Raw genomic sequence first — 19,365 nt, forward strand, 5'->3', positions numbered from 1 at the left:
TAATTCTTTTCCCCTTCACAGTCCCCTGAGTCCCTTGTTCAATCTTTCCTGCCTCAGTGAGATCTTAATAAATGCTGTCTGTGGCTGGAAGTGAGATTGGGTCTTGGAACTGTAATTAATTCTTTACTTCCTCCATTGCTTCAGTGTGCTATTTGCAGCCGTCAGCCCGTGCAGAAGCAGAGGTGTGCAGACTGCCTCCAACTTTTGCTGCTGATTAATATGTTATGTCCACTGTTCTTCCTCCTTCCTCTCTTACAGTTCTTGGTTTGCTTTGTAGCCAGTTCATTCTTGGCTAATGAAAACACTGATGGGCTTCCAGTGAAAATGTTATCCCAGAGACAATAATTGCCAATGTTCTCTTTGTTCATGCTCTGTTTTTTGAAAATAGCAGTGGATTTCAATTAATGTAGGTATAACTGTTGAATGTGGGAGTTGCTGGTCATGGGAGCTTCCTCTGGCAGGGCAGCAAGCCCAGCGTTAGCCATGCTTAATACCAAAGCAAGTGTCTGGCCCTCCTGCCCCAAACCTGCTCAGGATTTCAGCAGTGAACTGGAAAGCTGCATTCAATAAGCCAGCAAGGGAATGAATGCAAATTTCCTTCTCTCTTTTTGGTGAGATTTATGCCACCTCCACACGCACAGCCTCCTGGCAGCAATAAATCACAGAGGGGGAGGGAAAGCAGCGAGGAAACAGTTACCCTGCAGTTTCTGTGTGAGGGGCAGGGAGATGGGATGTGTGGGACCAGCCAGCTGCTCCCAGGCACGTAGCCCCCATCTCACAGATTTGGTCCAGTGCGTCCTCCTTCTCCTTCCAAACAACCACCCCGGAGACCACCTCTCTGAGCCAGAGAAACAGAGAAGGGATTTGCTTTTCAGTCATCCACCTTCCTTTCGCTCTGTGTGAGCACTGCATGTGTGCCAAGACACTGGAGGCTGGGACAACCTCAGCTTGGCAGATGGGTTTATTAGAGATGATGAACTCTTTGCCTGTTCTGTGCCAAAGTCCTCTCCAGCGTGTGATGAGCTGGGCACCCCCCAGGCTGAGGCTGCATCTCAGACCTACAGTTAGTGCATCAAAAATCATCTCACCCATTGGGACTCGCAAAAAAAAAAACTCGAAGATGGAGGTCCTGGTTCTGCCCAGGCCATAGCAGAACACAGCCCTGGTGCGAGTGGAGAGATGGGAATGCTGCTTTGCCCTCGTGATGGACATTAACCCTGCTTGAAGAGTTGCTCTCATTTGGGACTGGAAAAGCTCCAGAGACACCTCTCTTTGGGCTCTGTCAAAAAATTGCTTTCAGGTGTCTTAGCCTCTGCTCTGCAAAGTGGAAATGGAGGTGGGCAAGGCCATGGATGTACTCAAAGCAAGACAGGTTCTGCAGAAAAACTCCTGGTACCCATACAAACCCTGCAAGGCACTAGCTTGGTGCTCTGCTCTATTTTGTAGCTGCCTGGCAAAAAATGCCCAGCTCATCTCTCTTCTTGTCTTTCTGTGGTAGTCTCAGCCACCTCCTAGCCTTACCTTGCAGCCCCCTGCTCCTGGGGCTGGCCGGGCAGCTGTCAGGACTGGAAATACAGGAGATGCTGAGTTCCTTTCACACTGGCCACAAGCAGCAAGAATAAGAAGACACAAAGGGGATGAGGTCTATCCATCGCATCATGCTGAGCTCAGCACACTCTGCTGCCCCTCTGCTGCTGCTGCTGGGACTGAGAGAACAAGTCCTGCTCTGCAGGGTCTGGGTTCAACCTCGAGAAAGGCATTTGGCTGCTGTCTGTAAGCATCTGACCGTGGTTTAATCCACTTTCAGAGCAGAGCTCTGATAGGCCCCCAGCAGAACTAGGACAGCTAAAAATACTTAGTGCCTGAAGAAAATAGTCATTTGGGTAGGACCGAACCCAAGTGATTTATCTCCAATCAAAAGGTGCAAAAGGGCCAAAAGATGGTCTCATCAGATCAAGCATCAGAAAAGGAACAAATACACGAGCCAGTCAAGGGCTAAAGAAAAGCAGCGAGATCACAGCAAGAGCAGCAGAGCCTGCACTAGTGAAGCTGAGATGTGTGTGCCCATTTCCTCACCATATGCTGACTTTACCTTTACTGTCAGTCTAAATTCTGCCAGTTATTAAATTATAACTTGCAGCAGGAATGCAGTTAGATGTGATCCAAATGGTGTCACAACAATTATGGTAATTATCTGAAAACAAGCCAATTACTTCCCTCCTTCGTGCCGGTTGGTACCAAGATAGCAGCTGTTCGAAGCAAATTTGTTATCGCATTACTGTACATTTGTTAAAGGTTGAGGCTATAGATTTTAGTCTTCTTTTATGCTATAAAGTCACAGAGAGTATAACTTACTAGGATTATTTTTTTTTAAATGTCATGGAGAGAGAAATTTCTTTTGTATGCCAAGAGAACTGATGGGAAAGTGATTTACTAATGGCTCCTAGCTGGAAATGTATACTTTGCAATCAGCATACAACTGAGCTATAAATTAACCTGTGTCAGTTTGTTACCTCTGCCTATGTAAAATGAGCCCATAAGTTTTCATGGGATCTCTTACACTTCTTCAGTTTTGGCATTTGGGGCCACTCAGCACATGGGGAGGTGTCTCACAGGGTCAGACCCTCCACTGGATTTGCTTTCAGCAGCTTGTTTGGCTCATCAGGTGTTTGGACTCATTGGATCACATGAGAAGCTGCAACGTTCTCCTATGGGGAGTGCGTGCCAAGGATGGCTCAGCCTCACCACAGTGCTGGGGCCAGCAGCTCTGCCTCCTGGCACAGCAGATCTTGGAATTTTTGGCTTTGATGTGTGCAAAACACTCTTTTCAATAAATGTCAAGGGCAGATTAAAGAAAATTAAACAGCGGAAAGAAAAGATGCTACCACCTTTTGGCTGGAAGAGTATTTTCATGACAACTGAATGAATCATCTGTAAAAAATGTGTTTCCCACTCCGTGCTTCAGGTACATGCCAGTAGGACCTGTTCATATCTGCAGATTTAATGTACACCTTCATGCACCCTTAATTCCCTGTAGCTCACGTGCTGCTATGGAGCCAGAGCACAGGGTAGAGCTTGGTTCCTGGGAGAAGGTTCATGGCACAGGCCTGCTGCTTTGCTTGAGATAATTAACACTGCTTGCAGATGACCTTCACAGCAAGCCTAAAGGCTGACAGATTTGGGCTACACCGGAGCAACAGAGAAGCGCGTTCCAGAGTGCTTTTTCTGAAGCCATCCTGTCTGCTCACCCGGCTGCCAGTCCCCAGGAGCTGCAGCTGAGTATTGTGGCACCCACCCACTGCAGCAAGGGAATTCCCTGTGTCCTGTGGGAGGGGCTGGGCAGCACCAGGCTCCAGCACACCCTTGGACATGGTTGGGATCCTCATGCTGTGCTTCACTGACACCATCTGCTCTCTATTTTCCCTTCCCAAAACGTCCCCTCTGTTGTGAGAGAGATGTGCCAAGACTCCTTTCTATACTTGGGGTCACTCCTATTAATTTGGCAACACGTGAAATACTGCCTCACACAAGAGAATGTAGGTATTTTGTTCCTTATCACTTGCTGCTTGATTCTAAAACCTTATCATTTGCCATTTACTTACTGCCTTTGTCCTTCTGCTTCACGTGAAGCCAATCCCATATTTGTTACCCGCTAAAACTGCCCTGTTCAGATTTCTCCCCGTTAAGCAGCAATGAGACCTTCAGCCCCAAGGATTACATTTGAGAGAGTGTTAAAAAAATAATCCCAGCAGTTCCCTGTCCAATTGCAGCATTAGCTGTGAGCGTGTAAACAGGTTCCTGCTTATCAGTGCAGTGCTGCTATCTTCTGCACACAAACTGCTCAGCCCACGAAATCCAATTTCCAAGCGGACAGAGGAGGGAAGTGCTTGCAGAAACATGGCAGTACAGATCTCCAAAGCCATGGCCCTTGTTATGCTGATGTTGAAGGGAGAAATGCTGCTTGATGCCTCTTGGCACACAAGGGTGACATTTAGTGTTCTGACTTTGGTCAGAGTCAGCTCAAATTTGTCGTAAAATCATTTCCTCGTTGTTTTCTTCACAATCATCACCTTCTCTGTCCCCCAACCAGCCTGGAAACAACTTAGAAATGCCAGTCACACAGGCAGGAGATGCAGGAACACAGGCTGCTTCTCCAACAGGCACCCAACACAGGGCACGGAGTGAGAGGACGAGCTCCCACATTCAAGACTGAGGTACTTTGCACAGGATCTGTTGGTAGACAGATGCTGCAGCTCTGACCAGGAAGAGCTGAGCCCCCTGGCACTTGGGAGGAAGAAATGCAGCATTAGGAGCACTGCAGCTGGACTCCTTGACCCAGCAGGCACCACCACCCAGCAGCAGCAGGGCAGCGAGATGCAAAACTCATGAGCTCTTTGTTCATTTCCAAATTGAGTGATCAGGCAGCAGGCAGTCTGCCTCCGCTCCAGCGCTCCTGTGAAGGGCTGTTTGTTGCCCAGAAGTTCACCACATCACTAAAAATGCAAACTGTAAGCTGATTAGCTATTCATAGTCTTTCTTGATTAGCTCACCATTAATATTTCAATGTCAGAACTGGATGCACAGTGCCTCCCAGCTCTCTTCCTTCCTGCTTAATTAATTTTGACCACCGCCAACAATGGTTTCCGACAGATAGCAGAAATTAAAGTGGGCTGTTCCGTGACTTTGCTTGCTGTAAACAGCTATTTGCAATTCCTTTTCATACATCACCCACCTGCAACAAAGAGATCACGGCAGCAGAAAATGAGTCTTCCTCAATAAGGACTACAGAGCTCCAAAAGAACATTTGCTTATTTGATAAAAATAATCAAAAAGACAGTGAGATAGGTGCAACTCAGCAACAAGGTTTGCATCTCACCTAGCAGTCAGCTTGCTCTTATGCCATTTAACAAAAGAATAAGGAAGAGAGAGAATGGGTCATTTCTCTCTAAACAGAAAGGATCTTTGATTTCGGGGAGCTCATAAAAGCTGCGGTTTGCTGCAGCTGTGTGGGGATGCATGATTGCTGCAACCCCAGCAGTGGGATAAGGAGATTGCCTCATAAAATGCACAGCACACACAGCTGATAACACAACAAGCTGCTGATAGTTGGTCTGATGTTACTGTCTTCCTCAAAATGTGCCTACCTGAGACCACAGCAGCTCGCACTCAGACTGAGTTTACAGAAACAGAGTTTTTGCCTCTTTGCTGCTACATAAGCTGTATATCACTGCTGCAAAATGAGTCCTTCTGCTACAAGACTCGTTCCACATCTCCATCCATTGCTGCACACCATCCTGCCCCATCCTCCAACCTCTCTCTTCACATGGAATGCAGCATGACAGCGGCCCAAGGCAAGCGGAAAGGCAGGAGCAGCACAGTGCAGCCATGCTCAGCTCCATCCCTTCCACACAGCAGTAACTCAGGCTGTTAAATGCCTGGCCAAAGCTCACCATCTGCTCCCAGTCTTCTAGGAATACTGCTGCGTAATTCAATCAAAAAGGAGAAGGTCCTTGTTTCACTGAATTGTAAGTCACTCTTCAAGTAATTATATTTTTATGCCCCTATCAGGAGGCAACAAGGGCTGTTCATTTTACAGGCTCTGCCAAGGTCACGGCTGGGTGGGGAAACACAATGTCACATTTCCTCAACCACCAGTAAGGGCCAGCTCCTGCTGCTGTGTCCTGCGCATCCCCTGGGCCAACTGCAGTTCCCAAACCCCGAGGCTTATTTATGTTTTAACTTTCTGGTTAGGCAAATGAACAAAGCCTTGCTGGATTAGGGCCATGGTCCAGGAGCAATCTTCTTGCAGAGCATCACAAATGTTCTGGCTGGGATGAGAAGAGCTGAGCAGCACGGTCAGTCCTCTCCTTCCCAATTGTTACCCAGAGCCTGGCTCTCCAGTTGGCATTATCAGGGTGGGAGGTGAAAATCAAAGAAACAAAACTAAACCATCAACATGAAGCTGATCCTCAGTGGCATAGACATGCCAATTCTGACCCTGCAGGGCAATGCACATAACAGCTTCTGCAGTTCAGTGATTGCTGCCCAACTGGGAGCAAAATTCTGCTTATCCCAGCTGTTGGGGGAGATGCAGGGTTGCATCCCTTACCTGCAGCCTTAGGAAGGTCAGATGAGATTAGTTCAGGACAAAAATCTACCAACTTGTTCCATCTAAAGTGCCCAGTATACAACTCATGGGGGACACAAAAAAATAAAGAAGACTTTAAAAGATACAAAAGAGTAATCTTGCTGGAGCCTTCTGTGTAATTCCCCCACTACAGACACTTCTGCTATCCTACAGTTTGTGCATTTCAGACTGGAAGGCAGAGCAAAATGCTTCCAAACATCACTCACTTGGGAGCTACGTGCCCACACACAGATGGAGACCTCTGCCAAACCTACCTGCATTATCAGACTGTGCAAAAAGGAAGCTGGACCTGGCTCAGAGCCACCACTCACACATTTGCTCTCAGAGCTGGCTGCCCAGTCACCCAGCAGCCCAGGTCACGGAGCTCAGGATGCTGCAGCCAAATGCTCATCTAGAGCAAGTGAGGCAGCACCTGAAACAACTCATGTCCCACCAAAGGGTTTGACCCACACAGCCAGAACTGTGCTGCAGGCCAGACAGGGCTGTAGCTATTAGAAATAGCCATTTGTCAGCTCTCCCCAGCTCTTTTCTTAGGGAAATCCTATCTCTGTGCATGCCTCCTCTCAAAGCAAGACTGACTGATGCATTAATGCGGCCATTTCGAACTGCCTGGGCAATTTGCGACACAAAGGACACGGAGCAGCTGCCGCTCAGATTTATCACCTTTCTCACCAAGTCTAGCCAGCATTTCTCTGCTGTACAGCAAGAGCTACCAGGGCTGGTAATGACTTCCCAGACAGATCTATAGATAGCATGAGCTTCATCTAATCTCAGGAAAACAGATTTTGAAGCATTCGGGGGCTTCACCCTAATCTGATATCAACCTTCACGTTTTGGGACAGCATGTTGCTGCTGGTAAATGCATGTACGTGCTGCTCTCATTGCTACACGCTGCTCCTCTGTACACTGATACATCCCTGCCCCCCCATTAAGTTACAGCGAGAGTCCCACCGGCCCAGCAAACATTTGTCTGATGCTAAGACTGTGGTGCTAATATCAGCTTAGCACACTATACTAAAAGGCCAAACACTTCCAACATTGACAGAAAAGGAGAGTTGGATGCCAGGGTTGACAAAGGCTCCCTAAAATTAATGCATTCTTCTATTGATCAAACCAAACTGCAAACAGCCCATGCTTTTCTCAAGCATCCTGTTAGCCTCAGAGAGCATGAGAATGGTTTTTTCCTGTTTTACACTCGATGTTCAGTCCAGACAGATGAGTCAATAAAAATAATGTGGCCTCTGCACAATTGCTTTGAAATGCAGGAAATTCAGCTAGGACCTCCATTCATACAGCAAGGATATTAGGGTGGCCCTGAGGGGCTTTGCAAGGGTCTGTGTCCATCTTCCCAGCAACAGGAGATACAGATGTGAGCCAAACCCAGAGGGAAAAGCAAAAGTCAAATTCCCTCAGAAACTGAAGCATGGATTTTTCCACCTGAAACACATCTGCATGGTGCTCACAGAAGTACTTTTGGAGCCCCAGTCGGGCTGGTTATTTATTTGTTGTTTCCATTTATTACATGGTTATTTGTTGTTTCCATTTATTACAAAGCACTGTTATTTTTAACAAAACATACACTTTAAGTACAGTTACTGCATTCAAGTGCAATAACTGGTCTAAGCTCAAATCCCTAGGAGATCTGTTGAAAGAGAAGCTATTCTACCACATATTAATATGACAAGGATTTCCCCAGGTTTAAGGGAATAGGAAATACGTTTTGAACAAGTGAACTGGTCTTTCTTACAGCATGAAACTGCTCTTTTCCAATGATAGCAATGAAAGGATATTGCTTCTGTCACTGATGCCACTGGAAATGTATTGCCCTTCTCCAAGAAACCAATGAAAGGACATGGCTGGTTTATTCTCTAAATGAGGCTATGGAGAAATACACTGCTCCCAGCACTAGTCCATGCACGCTGCTGCTGCTGTATCCCACCCTAAGGGAGGGCAAAAGCATCTTTGTGCCAAATGGCAAAATTGTACTTCAGAAAACCAAACCAGAGTTTGAGATCGAAGCAGAGGAAAGAAGCTGTCCAGGCATCAGATGGAAATGAAGCCCTGTCTCACCTCACAAGGCTGGGATAGGGCTCAGCTGCTGTACAGCACGGCCAGGATCTGATCCCTTCTCCTTCAGCAGCTCAGCACCTTGTGTGAAATGAGCATACACCCCAGGGAAGGCCAACCCAGCCTTACCCTGTGGCAGGGAGCCTGGCCATTAGGAAAGCTGTCGGCCCCTCTCTCTTTTACTGCTAAGTTTAATGGTCTGGCTCTGTGCTGAAAATTTCAGGTTTTGAAAGTAAAATAATGAAACAGCTCTCAAACCAAAATGATCTGTCACTTGAATGCACACACCGAAGTGAGCGTGGAAAAAGAACTCTTACAGCAGACACAAATTTCCTTCAGTGAAAAGCCGAAGGCAAGTCAACGTTTGTGGTCCCACTTTCATTGCTCACTGAACTGCTGGCAAGGTTGTCCTCCTAGGTGGCACCAGTTGGAAATTAGATGGCAGAAAAGCCTATTGTTTATAATGTGACAGTTCATCCCATTTTTAAAAACACAGAGATTGATGAACCTACATCATCCAGCTGCAGGGCTCAGTGCTGATCCTGCTCCAGGATGTGCCATCCTCAGGGCCATGATGGTGGGAACAAGAGGGAGAGAGTGGAGTCATAGGCTGACAGAATGGCTTGGGTTGGAAGGGACCTCAAAGATCACCTTGTTCCAACTGCCCTGCTGTGCAGGGGGGTTCTGGGCTTCATAGCCTGCTTTTAGCTAACTGAATGCTGGAGCAACTTGGCAAAAAAAACACCAAAAAACAGTAAACTGAAGAATAGCATCAGTGTGAGTGAAAATAGATGAGCAGGGGTATGTCAGGTGTGAGTGACACCAGAACCAGAGAGAAGCAGCACATGGCAGCATTGCAGTACAGGGGCTCAGCACAGAGCATGGGGCCCTGCCCACAGGTATTTATCGGTCGTGTCAGGAATCAGCAGGAGCTCACTGGCTGAATAATAATGTGCCACAGGTGGTTCTTCAATCTCACTAATGTAATTAAAGCAAGCAGGGGGAAAAGCCTTGTGCAGGGAAGGAACCAGCATGTCCAGTGTTTTTGGTTACTGTCACTATCGCAAGGACGAAATGTGAAATGTGGAGGGGAGAGGGTGAAACTGGCAACGGGGACCTGAGCATTAATTACTTCCAGTGTCATGGGAGCACTGCTCTTTCCAGAGAAAGACAAGGGAAAACAGAAGTGCTGTCCTTGGGATGCAGGAGCTGGATCTATCTCTGGATTCAGATGTGAAGCTGCTGCCTGGACAATGCCAGGACATTGGGGTGCTGCTCCCCTATGCTGCCACCACCAAGTTCCTCCTCCTAATCTCAGGGCTGTCTGCTGACAAACAACCCTCAGTGTCAACAGGATGGGGCTCCCAGGCTGCCACGGATGCCAAAACGTCATCAGGAAACCAGCGGCGTCAGGCCTGGGCTGGGCTGCATGGGAGCAGGGTAGGAAAGGCTGTGTGGTTGGTGACTCTTGTCTTCTTGAATATTTTTAGCTCTGAGCATTTTTAGCATTGCTTGCAGCTTTGATCTCCCAGTCTCAACCCATCCCCTGCCTGGACAGCTGCTTGCTCCCTTTATATCTCCTCAAAGAGGTGCTGCTGTGACATTGCTGGCACTCTGGAAGCAGTGGGCATGTTCCCACTGTCCAGTAGCCCCATCAGGCAGTGCTCCAAAAACACTTTGTGTGGCATTGAGAGCAGCAGGGAATGAAGGACCATTGGTTTTAATAGTAGGTCAGCAATTAGCAGGCAGCCATGCCTCTCTATTTGCTGCCACCCTGGAGATGCTAGCAGAGGTTGGAGTACCCATACACCATCTTGGTGCTATTGTTATCTAAGTCACTAATTACACATTACCTATATGTCACCAGGCTGATCGATACTAGTCTGAGAAATCAATAGGGATGTGGAGGTCGGTGCTGTTTGCCATTCTGCACAAGCTGGGAAAAACAGGGCATCATCGATCCCAAAGGTGCCACTGCTCTGCTTCCGTCAGCAAGAGAGACTTCAGCTGCAAATGCAATCAGATTTCGCAGGAAGAAGCTCTCAGCACTGCCACAAAACTTGGGATTCAAATGAGGTTAAGTAAGGGAATTGCATAACTAGGGGCTTTTGCCTGTCTTGTGAGTCTCATGACTGTCCTGATTCTGTCGTAGCGATGCTGGGAAATGGCTCTTTGAAACTACAAGAGCCTTAGAAAGGCACAGGCAGGTCAGGATCATCTGCCCTCAGCGCTTGGCTTGTCTTGAGCAGTTAGCTGATGGTGGTGGGATTAGACAGAGCAGCGTGGGGTGAAAGCAAAACTCTCCCCAGAGGCTTTGCTCATGATCAGTCATGCCTGTGCCCTCACCGAGGTGCAGAGCTCTACAGCCCCCTTCTGCCCTGCTGGGCAGGTGTCATGGCTTCAGGGGTTTACATTGGTACTCCACATCATAGCATCTTGTAGTGTGCTGGAAGTGAAAGAGTTCATGCTGCAGTTCCATAGATTGTCAATAATCCAAGGAACTGCAGCATTAATTGTCGAACTTAATGATTGGTCACCTGTTCTCAGAAGAGAAGAACGAACTACACCTCCCAGAAGACTTCATTTTTCTGTTTCTATTTTCCATTTGGAGGGAAAGATAAAACAGGCTGGGAGTCACAAGGCTGCCCTCTCTGCTCCCTGGATGCTCAGCCTACAGCATTAGAGTAAGGACTTCAGTTTCAGAAACTCTCTCACATTTTATTTGATTTGCTTTAGTTTCAATTTTACTGTATTATATTGTATTATCTCACATTCTGCCACTACATTCAGTAAGCTTTTTTCCTTTAGCTTGTTTGAGGCCCATCTTTCTACCTTTTCCCTTTTTTGCCACCCCCCCCCCTTCCCAGGGCACGGATCCATGGGTCCCTTTGCCTCCTCATCATGGAAACCAGGCCAACCCATGACAGTAGGCAATATTAGAGGTGAGCAGATGGGGGTACAGCCGGGCACCAACCCCCAGCAGATCAGCCTCTGCTCACTAGTAAAGCAGGAGATCTTTGCCTTGAAAGCATAGGATGAAAAGTTTCCAAGAAGCAGCAGTTGGGCTCACATCAAGCTTTTAGGGCAGAGGATAGCAGAATGAGATCTGGGTAGAGGCTACTGGTCCCCACATCCACCTACAAAGACCTGTTGCTTTTCCTAAGCAGCAGATGCAATCTGCTTTGCTCCCAGAGCAGTCTGCCAGGAACTTAATCCAGCAGCAGACCTATAATCCTTTCCTTAGTCCCACAAGCCACAATGCAGAAAGCTGACGGATTTGCTGTTTCATGGGGTTTACTTGGCCCAGCCTCATTCCCCACAGCACTGGAGAGGTTTGCTTTGGGATTTTCCCCCAGCAGTGATGTAGGAATATTCCTGAGGGGGGTCTTGCACCACTCTGCAGCTCAAGGACCTGAGCTTTTGGCACTGACAAGGGGCTGTGTTCAGCAGAGCAAAACCTGCTTTTGGTGTGGATAGAAACGGAGAACCACTGCCAATCTGCAGTGGCACAGGGCTCTAATCTTCAACCCTGAAGCAGCAATGCTACTGGGGACTGCGTGGGCTCTCAGACTGGGAGCTCCCCAGGACATGGCTGACGAGCAAAGCTGCAGTCCCCAGTCCTTCCATTACAACTTCATCTTAAGAGACGTTTCCCCCTGGCATTAACCCCTACTTTTAAAATGCCAGCAAAGAGGCTTTTGCTGATAAGGGACAAGGACAGGATTTCAGCTGTGCACTCGTTTGCTCTCCCTGTCCCTCTCTACCAATGAGCAACGATGGGCTGCAGCTGGGGAGCTGGAGCCACCCTACTGACCTCAGATATAAATGGGGCCAGGTAGCTACCTAGCTTCTAAGGGTGCTGCAATGTAGGCTAGAGATGAGGTACTACAACAGAAATTTAATTTTAGTGAGCTGGTGCCATGCTTGGTGAGTAAGCTATGTCTCTAATCTCACATAGGTAGCTTTGACTTTGCATGAAGGATGAGAGCTGAGCAAATATTCCTCTTCCTGTTGCTCTGCTGCTCATTTGCTCTTGCATTAAGGATCATCCTCTTAATATTTGTGAGGATGTGGATTTTTTTTGTTGTTGTTGTATTTTGTTTTGTTTTTATGGAGTGTGTACCAAGCATCAGGAGTCATGTGTTCAATGAATGGTGGCAATTAGCCTCACTTTGACCCTTGATGGCATGCATGTGTCTGCAGTTAATGCTCTGCTCTGTGTGCATGTAGTTTCCATCTTCCTTCCATCTGGGGCTGGCAAAGCTGGCTCTCTAAAACTAGCAGGAAAGCACTGAAGATGAAGCCTGAGCCCCACTGCCCTGTGCTGTGGGCTGCTCTCAGGATGTGGTTTGTGCTGCTCTCTGCAGTTGGGTTGATGTGAGCATGGCTCGGGGTGCTGTGGGACTGATTTGGCTCTGCTGGTGCCTCTGCTCATGTGCTTCGTGGCAGGTTTTGTGTTCCTGGCTGAACGCATCTAGGAAATTGGATAGAACTTGTGCTTTTAGTGCTCTGCAGAATTCTCTGAGATGGGAATATGGGAGCAAAATTCTGTTTTCAAGAGGAATAACTAAAGGCAGATAGGATGGCACCTGTGGGGCCTACTGTGCTGAAGGGAAATCTGGGGAGTTGAGAGAAACATGGCCTCATTCTGTCCCACTGCTCATCTCACAGGGGTTTTACAGGGTTTTATCCCAGCAGAGCCAGCACTGCCAGAAAACTGCTCTTATTCTGCTTTCCTTCTCTGCCATGTAAATTCATCTATCCCCAAATAACTGCTGTGCTCTGAGATAATGTGATTTCTGGGGAGGAGCTTCCCTTGCTTGTCACCCAACTGCTTGCTGGGCTGCAGCTGATTTCTAATGAAGAGCTTCCTCCTGGAGAAGAGGCGGGGGGAACAGGGAGAGAAATTACAGCAGAGAAGGGGACAGTGTTTCTGAATCCAAATACATTAAACCACTTAATTCTGTTGACTCAGGGCTGCCTCACTCTGAATAGGAATTAATCCGCAGTGAACCAAAATTAAAAAGCACAATACAAAATGCTTAGCAAGGCTCCACCAGGGCTTAAAGTAGCCCATTAGCTTGCTCGAACGTACCCAGTAAATTTTCATTTGTCAATAATGCTTAGAGCCTACAATTTATTTCCAGCCTGCTCAATACAACCAAGCCCCCTCAGAGTGCCTCATCTGTATTTATCTGACACAGTCAGCTTCCTTTTCAGGGATGCTTCCTCACCCCTTGTTTTGCCTCTGCTTGTCTCTTCCATTGCAGATCCAATCCCTTTGGGCAAAACTGGTGTAGGATGACCCCTTTTCTATCCTACATGGAGATCACCTGCAGGGCCATCTGAGCCAGCTGCCAGGTGAGCAGCACCATGGCTGGGGCTGAGACCCCCCCCATCCTGCACCCAGGGGACAGGAGGAAGTGATGGGAACCCCTACACTGTGGCCTCTAAGGGATGTGTTGGTCACTGGTGATGGGATGATGGGGAGGGGTGCGAGCAGCTGCCTCTGCTTGCCCACAGCGTGGCTGAGCTCCAGCAGCCATCACTGAAGGCCCCTCCATCTGTTCCCAAATCGGCTGCTGGGGGATGAGTCGCAGCAGAGACGGCGCCTAACAGGATTTCCTCCAAAAGCAGCTTGAATGTTGTGGGGCTGATAATGAAGCCTGGCAGGCCTGAGGATTCTCCAAGGAAAGGAGTTATTCTCAGGCACAGACATAAGCGGATGCTCTGTATTCCCAGCACAGGTCACAACCGGTTCAGCACGTGTGAGTAGTGCAGGAGATGGCCCATCTTCGGTGTAGGGTTTATGGAAGGAATTTGTCCAAAGTTTTAACCACGAGGATTTGCACAAGTGGGATGGCAAACGTACCAGGAGGCACTGATCGTACCCCAGGAGGTGCAGTGGCAGCCTGCTCTCTGCTGCTCACCTTGGTCTTCTACACAGGAGTCTGTACAGATGGCAGTGAGCGGGACTTGCAGCTCAGGTTCTCTTACACAGATTTAATTTCTAATAGATTTTATAAGCATGCATGCAGCAGGCAGTTGATAAAGTGAAGGTCCACTTGCTTCACTCCCAGCACTGACTAGTGTTTGCAGGCACCTCTTGCTGTTGGGGAAACCCTCTCCCTCCACCCCAAAGAGCAAAGCCCCCATCACTTGCCTGCTGCTGTCTGCATGTAGCCGGCCAGGGTGCAGACTTTCCTCTCACAGGCTCCGCTGGGCAGCAGGATGGCAACGATGGCCAGCAGTGAGCTGAGGGCCAGCAGGGCACAGCCGCCCGCACACAGCACGGCGCTCGTCTGGAAGGACACACAGGACAGTCAGCAAGGCAGTTCCCTGCCATTCCACAACACCTCCCGTCCAATTCCCTTTCTCCTATCTTGGAGTAAGAATTGGAGGCTCTGTGTGGCTGCTTCTCCCAGTTCTCCTTCTTCCTGCTGTTCAAATTCACCACTGAATTGTGAGCCCACGGTTCACTCATCACCTGGTCCCCGTGGTTATTAGCATTCGGATGATGGTGATAATGGCAAATGTGTTACATGCATGAAGGGCTATGTCACTAATAGAAGTGCCATTAGATGCCTGCAATGCGTGTCAGTGCTTCCACTGGGAGCTGAAACAAATCTCATGATGGTGCCTGCCCTGTGAGCCCAGCAATTAGAAGGTGTTTTGCCAACTGATGCTCCTTGGTGGGGAATCCATTGTTGCAAAGGTTTAATGGCAGCTGGTCCCACCAGAACAGTCTCTGGACTTTGATTTGGCTGCTTCTGCAACAGAACTTGGATTTCGAGGGCAGGTATTCACCCCCATTTGTGCTGTGTGATGTTGCTGATGGCCAGGGGAGTGCCTGGTTAGCAGTGTTCTCTGGATGGGAAAGGAGAGGCAGCACAGCCTGCAGCTGTCCCAGCCACTGCCCAGTTCTGCTATTTCATATTCTGGCCATTACATGCAAGTGGCATCAGGATATAAAACTAGGAAAAGCACTAAATTGCAGCAAAAAACAGCTCGCCCTTGCATACAGGTGCCTAATAGCTGCACTGCTGCATTTTCTGCCTCTGTCACCAGGATGGTGCTGGCAGGTGGTCCCTGCAGCATCAAGGATGTGCTAGCATGGTGTGGTTGGGGTGGGGAGGATCCATAGCAGGTGCTCCTGGCAGCACTGGCTCCTAGCACTGCTGCAGGGACACCAAGTCCTGTTATTTCACAGCCTACATTGGCTGTGCCATGGCACGGTGGCTCTGGTGAGGATGCTGCCAGGCATCACCTCACTGAGAGCACTTCCCCCAGTGCTATGCAGCGATTAAAAATCAGCATCTTCTTTATGAGCTATTTTTACATCACAGATGCAATGCAAATGCTGTCCCGGCAATAAATTAATTCCTGACATGTGATGGAAATGATAAAGCAGTGCAAGATACAGCTACTAAAAGAAATGGGGAGGGTGTTTAGACAGCGGTGGTGCAACCTACTTCTCTCCAGCGCCTTTGGAGACCCACAGAGACAAAATGCTACTTTGGGGACATGTGGCCATGGCTGGCTGCTGGCCCTGTGTTCACCCCAGGAGCACCCAGAGGGCAGCAGAGCTGTGAGGGAATGCAGACTCATCAAAATAGGACTGCTCTGACTGGTGCCTGAATTTCATCCTTCACCCAATAACATGCAAACCACCCTCCTTTGCAGGGGCCATTAATTATTTAGAGCAATGAATTTTTCAGCAGAAAGGGGTCTTGTGAAGCAGACCTGCTTCTCTCCTGTGTGAAGCACATTGTTTTTAATGATCTAGGTTCATAATTATGTTGGCACAGCTCCCCTAAAAACTTGCAGCTCCTGCTGGAAGCAACCTACGAGCTGCTGTGGCTGCTAATCTGCACAGAAAGGTGCAAAGGCACAAAGTATTTTCCAGTGCCAGCAGAAAAGGCACAAATTGGGTCCATGCAGGTGTGTGCTGCACTGAAACAGGAGCAGGTCTGGGGTTTGTACGGGTTGAGTACACCTGTGTATCCAGTGAGTGGCCCAAAAATGACCTGATCCATCCAATCCCTTTGCAAAGGGGATTAAGGTCACGCTTTGAACGAGCATGTTAAAACTCAAGAGGGCAGGAGGCATGGGTAAATGGTGAGCAGTCTGACACTGGAGGGGAAGGGATGCTGACCTCCTTGGGGCAGAGGGAATAAAAGAACAGAGTAGTTTTGCAGTGTGGTTCAAGTGATCATAGTGCTGCAGCTGCCCCAAAATGGGTGGCTAAAGGGAAAGGCACAGGGAGTTTCAGGGCAGGTTGTGAGCAGCCCCACTGCAAGCTGCTGGTATGTGATATTCAGAGCTGCTAAAGCACAGGCTGTGAGCTTCTTCCTCCAACGTGTTGGTGTTATCACCCATAATTCTGTATAGGTTCTTGTAAAATAGAATTTCTGCTTTTGTTGTTCCTTTTGCAGGTGCTTGTCTGGGAAAGGAACCCAAGTGCTCCTGCCTGGTGCTAGAATCACACCTGCAGATCAACAGCTGCTTCCTAAGGAAATTAAGCCCTAAGCTCAAGAAGTTCATGGAGCAAAGGTACCAAAGCATAGCAGCTAAAGTGCCTCTCCCCCCTGCTGCACAGCACACCCTCTCTGCTCTCCGTGCCTGCTGTGTTTTGAGACGAAAGAAGAGGATGCAGGAAACAGGACGTGAAGGCTGAAAACCAAAAATAGATGGGAAGCAGGGAAAACAAACACCATGCACCAGGGCCAACGCAGGCGGCGGCAGGAAAAAGCCCATTCATCAGAGCAGTAAGCACAGCTCCCACCGCAGGGCTGGCCTTGGAGGAGCAGGGCCTCCTGCTCTGCTGCTGCCTCACCCCAGGCTGAGGGCAGCCCTGCCTGCGCCGTGCCGGGATACATAAAACCACGTCGGATTTTCTGCTCCCACTCCCAGAGAGATTAATTGTTTATCCCCAAACAAATGAATAGTCCCCTGGTGGGACTGTAAATATGTCTTTATGTAGCGTAGTAAATTCTGATTAACAGCGATCCCCTACCCATTATTTTAATATTTTGCAGATCTGACACGTGCTGTAGCTGTGCCATTCACTAAGCGATAAATCTGCGGAAGACGCCATTTCATTCACCAAAAAGTCAAAATTAAAATGTTACACAACAGCCACCCTGGGAGAATCACTTAATGTCCTTAATGAAAAGTTTAAAATACAGTTAGCTCATCTTGTGAAACCAGCATCCATGATCTTTGCATCTTAAAGTGAAAAGGGCAAAAGGAGAGAACAAATTCCAGTGTGCTGGTGATGAGAAATGGGATCCAGTCTTTGGTTTGACAGAGATAAACAGCTCTGTCCTTTGCATTGGATCTTTCCTGCTGAGAGGGAAGCTGGGCAGGGCTCCTGCCATCATGTCCTGTGTGCTGGGATATGCCATGCCAGGTATTTCTTCATTAATGCTATTTATTAATTGCAGCTTGACCATCCCAAGAGCCGTCATCTCCAATGGGGGCTACAGTTTGCAGCAGCAGGCTGAAGACAAGGTCACAGTCCTGCTGAAGTGCTCAAGCATCTTTGGAAGGAGGGCAAATACAGATAATAATTAGGAAAGGAAGGCAAGGGCTAATTGAGAAAAGGAAAGAAGGATGCTGGGCGGTGGTTGCAAATGTTGGCAGCTGGGCCCAGCTCTACTGCAGGGCCTGAGGTGCTGCTGGGTGGAGGAGGCATCACCACTGCTGTTGGAGAGCAAAGGAAGGGGGTTGGGAAGTCCACTGCAAATGCTCAGGCTGGTGTCTCTCTGCAGGACAGCAGCAGCAATGGAGAAGCAAAGCAGCCTTCTCTCCATCCCAGAGGGATCTGCACACTCCTGCACCCTGTAAGAGTCACTGCCATCAGCACCACGTGGCCACGAGGTTTGTCATTCCTCCCAGAAGTTTCTATGAGTTTTGCTATGAAATCCCCAGTCTCCATCCAAACCAAAGCAGGTGAGGCTGCCCTGTCCTGAAATAGCAGTGCTTTACTTTGGGCAAAGGTGTGAGAGGAGATCGTGGTAGGGAACCATGAATGTCCACCTGGGCACAAGGAAGAGACGTCTGTCTCTGCAGGAAACTGCGTGCCCAGAGGTGGGTGGATCGAGGCTCACAGCTTGTTCATATTTCCCCCACACGAGTCACAGAAACAAACATCCGCCATCTGGTCGGCATTAAAGCGGCGGCCAGGAAGAGGATCCCACACGTCCTCATCTTCTCCTCCCCAGCAATTACCTTCCTTTTGGCACCATCTGAGAGCTTTCTCCTTCCTATTTGATATTCCGTCTCCATCCTGCTCCTGTGCGGATGCTGTTCCCTTCCCAGCAGCACTGGCAGTGCCTGCTGTCATCCAATGGGGATGTGGGAGCAGGTCCAACCTCCCCAAACCAGCCCTGCAGTCACACGGGGCTTGGGGCAGAATGCTGCTGGGGGTGACCAGTGTCTAACAGTGGTCTGTTCTGGGGTGTGTGCTGAAGCACAGGGACAGAGAGGAAGCAATGAGTCTCCATTCCTCTTTTCTTTCTCTTTCACTGAAGGCTTTGGTGGATGGGGAGCTGTCTGAACATGGGATTCTGCTCCCCAGCCCTGACTCAGCTGCTCGCACTCAAAATTCAGCAAACCCCCCCCTGACAGCCACAGCTAAGCCAGTCCTGGCCTTTCAGGTAACCTTCCCACTTGTAAATTAATCAGAGTTTTCAACACAAGCAGCAGAAAGTTTAATGCTCAAGCTGATGGAAGAAAAATGAAAAAAAAAAAAAAAAAAAAAAAAAAAGCATTATTTTAATTAGAGAGAGAGAGAAAGAGACAGATAATAAGTCTGATGAATTGCGGCTGTCTCTCTTCCAGTGCCATTGCATCTGGGGACACTGGAAAGCAGCTCCTAATGGCACTGCTTTATCTAAGAGGATGATGGATAGTAGAGAAAGAGGGAAAAAAAGGGGAAAAGTAAGACATTAGCACATCAATGGTGTGCCTGTGACCTCTATCAAGGGATGTGAACCAACTTAATGAAATTTTAATTAGGCAGCAAGCAGTGCACTGTTGCTGGGTACTGAATCAGACCTCCTCACCCTCACTCAGTCATTATCTTTCCTTGGGATAAGCTCTTTTCCAGCACTGGCAGCAAAGCCAAGCTCCTTTTCCGGGGCCAG

General features: G+C 48.5%; 2 protein-coding genes across 9 annotated transcripts in view; one reads left to right on the forward strand and one right to left on the reverse strand.

The window, feature by feature from the left end:
- Positions 1 to 19,249, forward strand: part of SPATA22 (spermatogenesis associated 22) — a 57,749-nt gene extending 38,500 nt beyond the window's left edge. For 2 of the 7 annotated variants that reach the window (XR_016459201.1, XR_016459211.1), the window contains one exon: positions 16,651 to 17,584. The gene's annotated coding sequence lies outside the window, so the exon portion shown is untranslated. Of the gene's footprint in view, positions 1 to 16,650; positions 17,585 to 17,988; positions 18,197 to 18,750 lie in introns of those variants that run through there. The other 5 variants (XR_016459204.1, XR_016459205.1, XR_016459203.1 and 2 more) reach the window with 5 other exon arrangements.
- LOC116228003 (LHFPL tetraspan subfamily member 7 protein-like) overlaps positions 1 to 19,365 on the reverse strand; it is a 55,608-nt gene that overhangs the window by 32,264 nt on the left and 3,979 nt on the right. For both annotated transcript variants that reach the window (XM_031591591.2, XM_090122433.1), the window contains exon 2: positions 14,379 to 14,517. In XM_031591591.2, coding sequence (XP_031447451.2) covers positions 14,379 to 14,517 — 139 coding nt within the window. The remainder of the gene's footprint in view (positions 1 to 14,378; positions 14,518 to 19,365) is intronic.

The sequence above is a fragment of the Phasianus colchicus genome, chromosome 21, assembly GCF_987193195.1.
Source record: "Phasianus colchicus chromosome 21, bPhaCol1.hap1.1, whole genome shotgun sequence".
Classification (NCBI taxonomy): Eukaryota; Metazoa; Chordata; class Aves; order Galliformes; family Phasianidae; genus Phasianus; species Phasianus colchicus.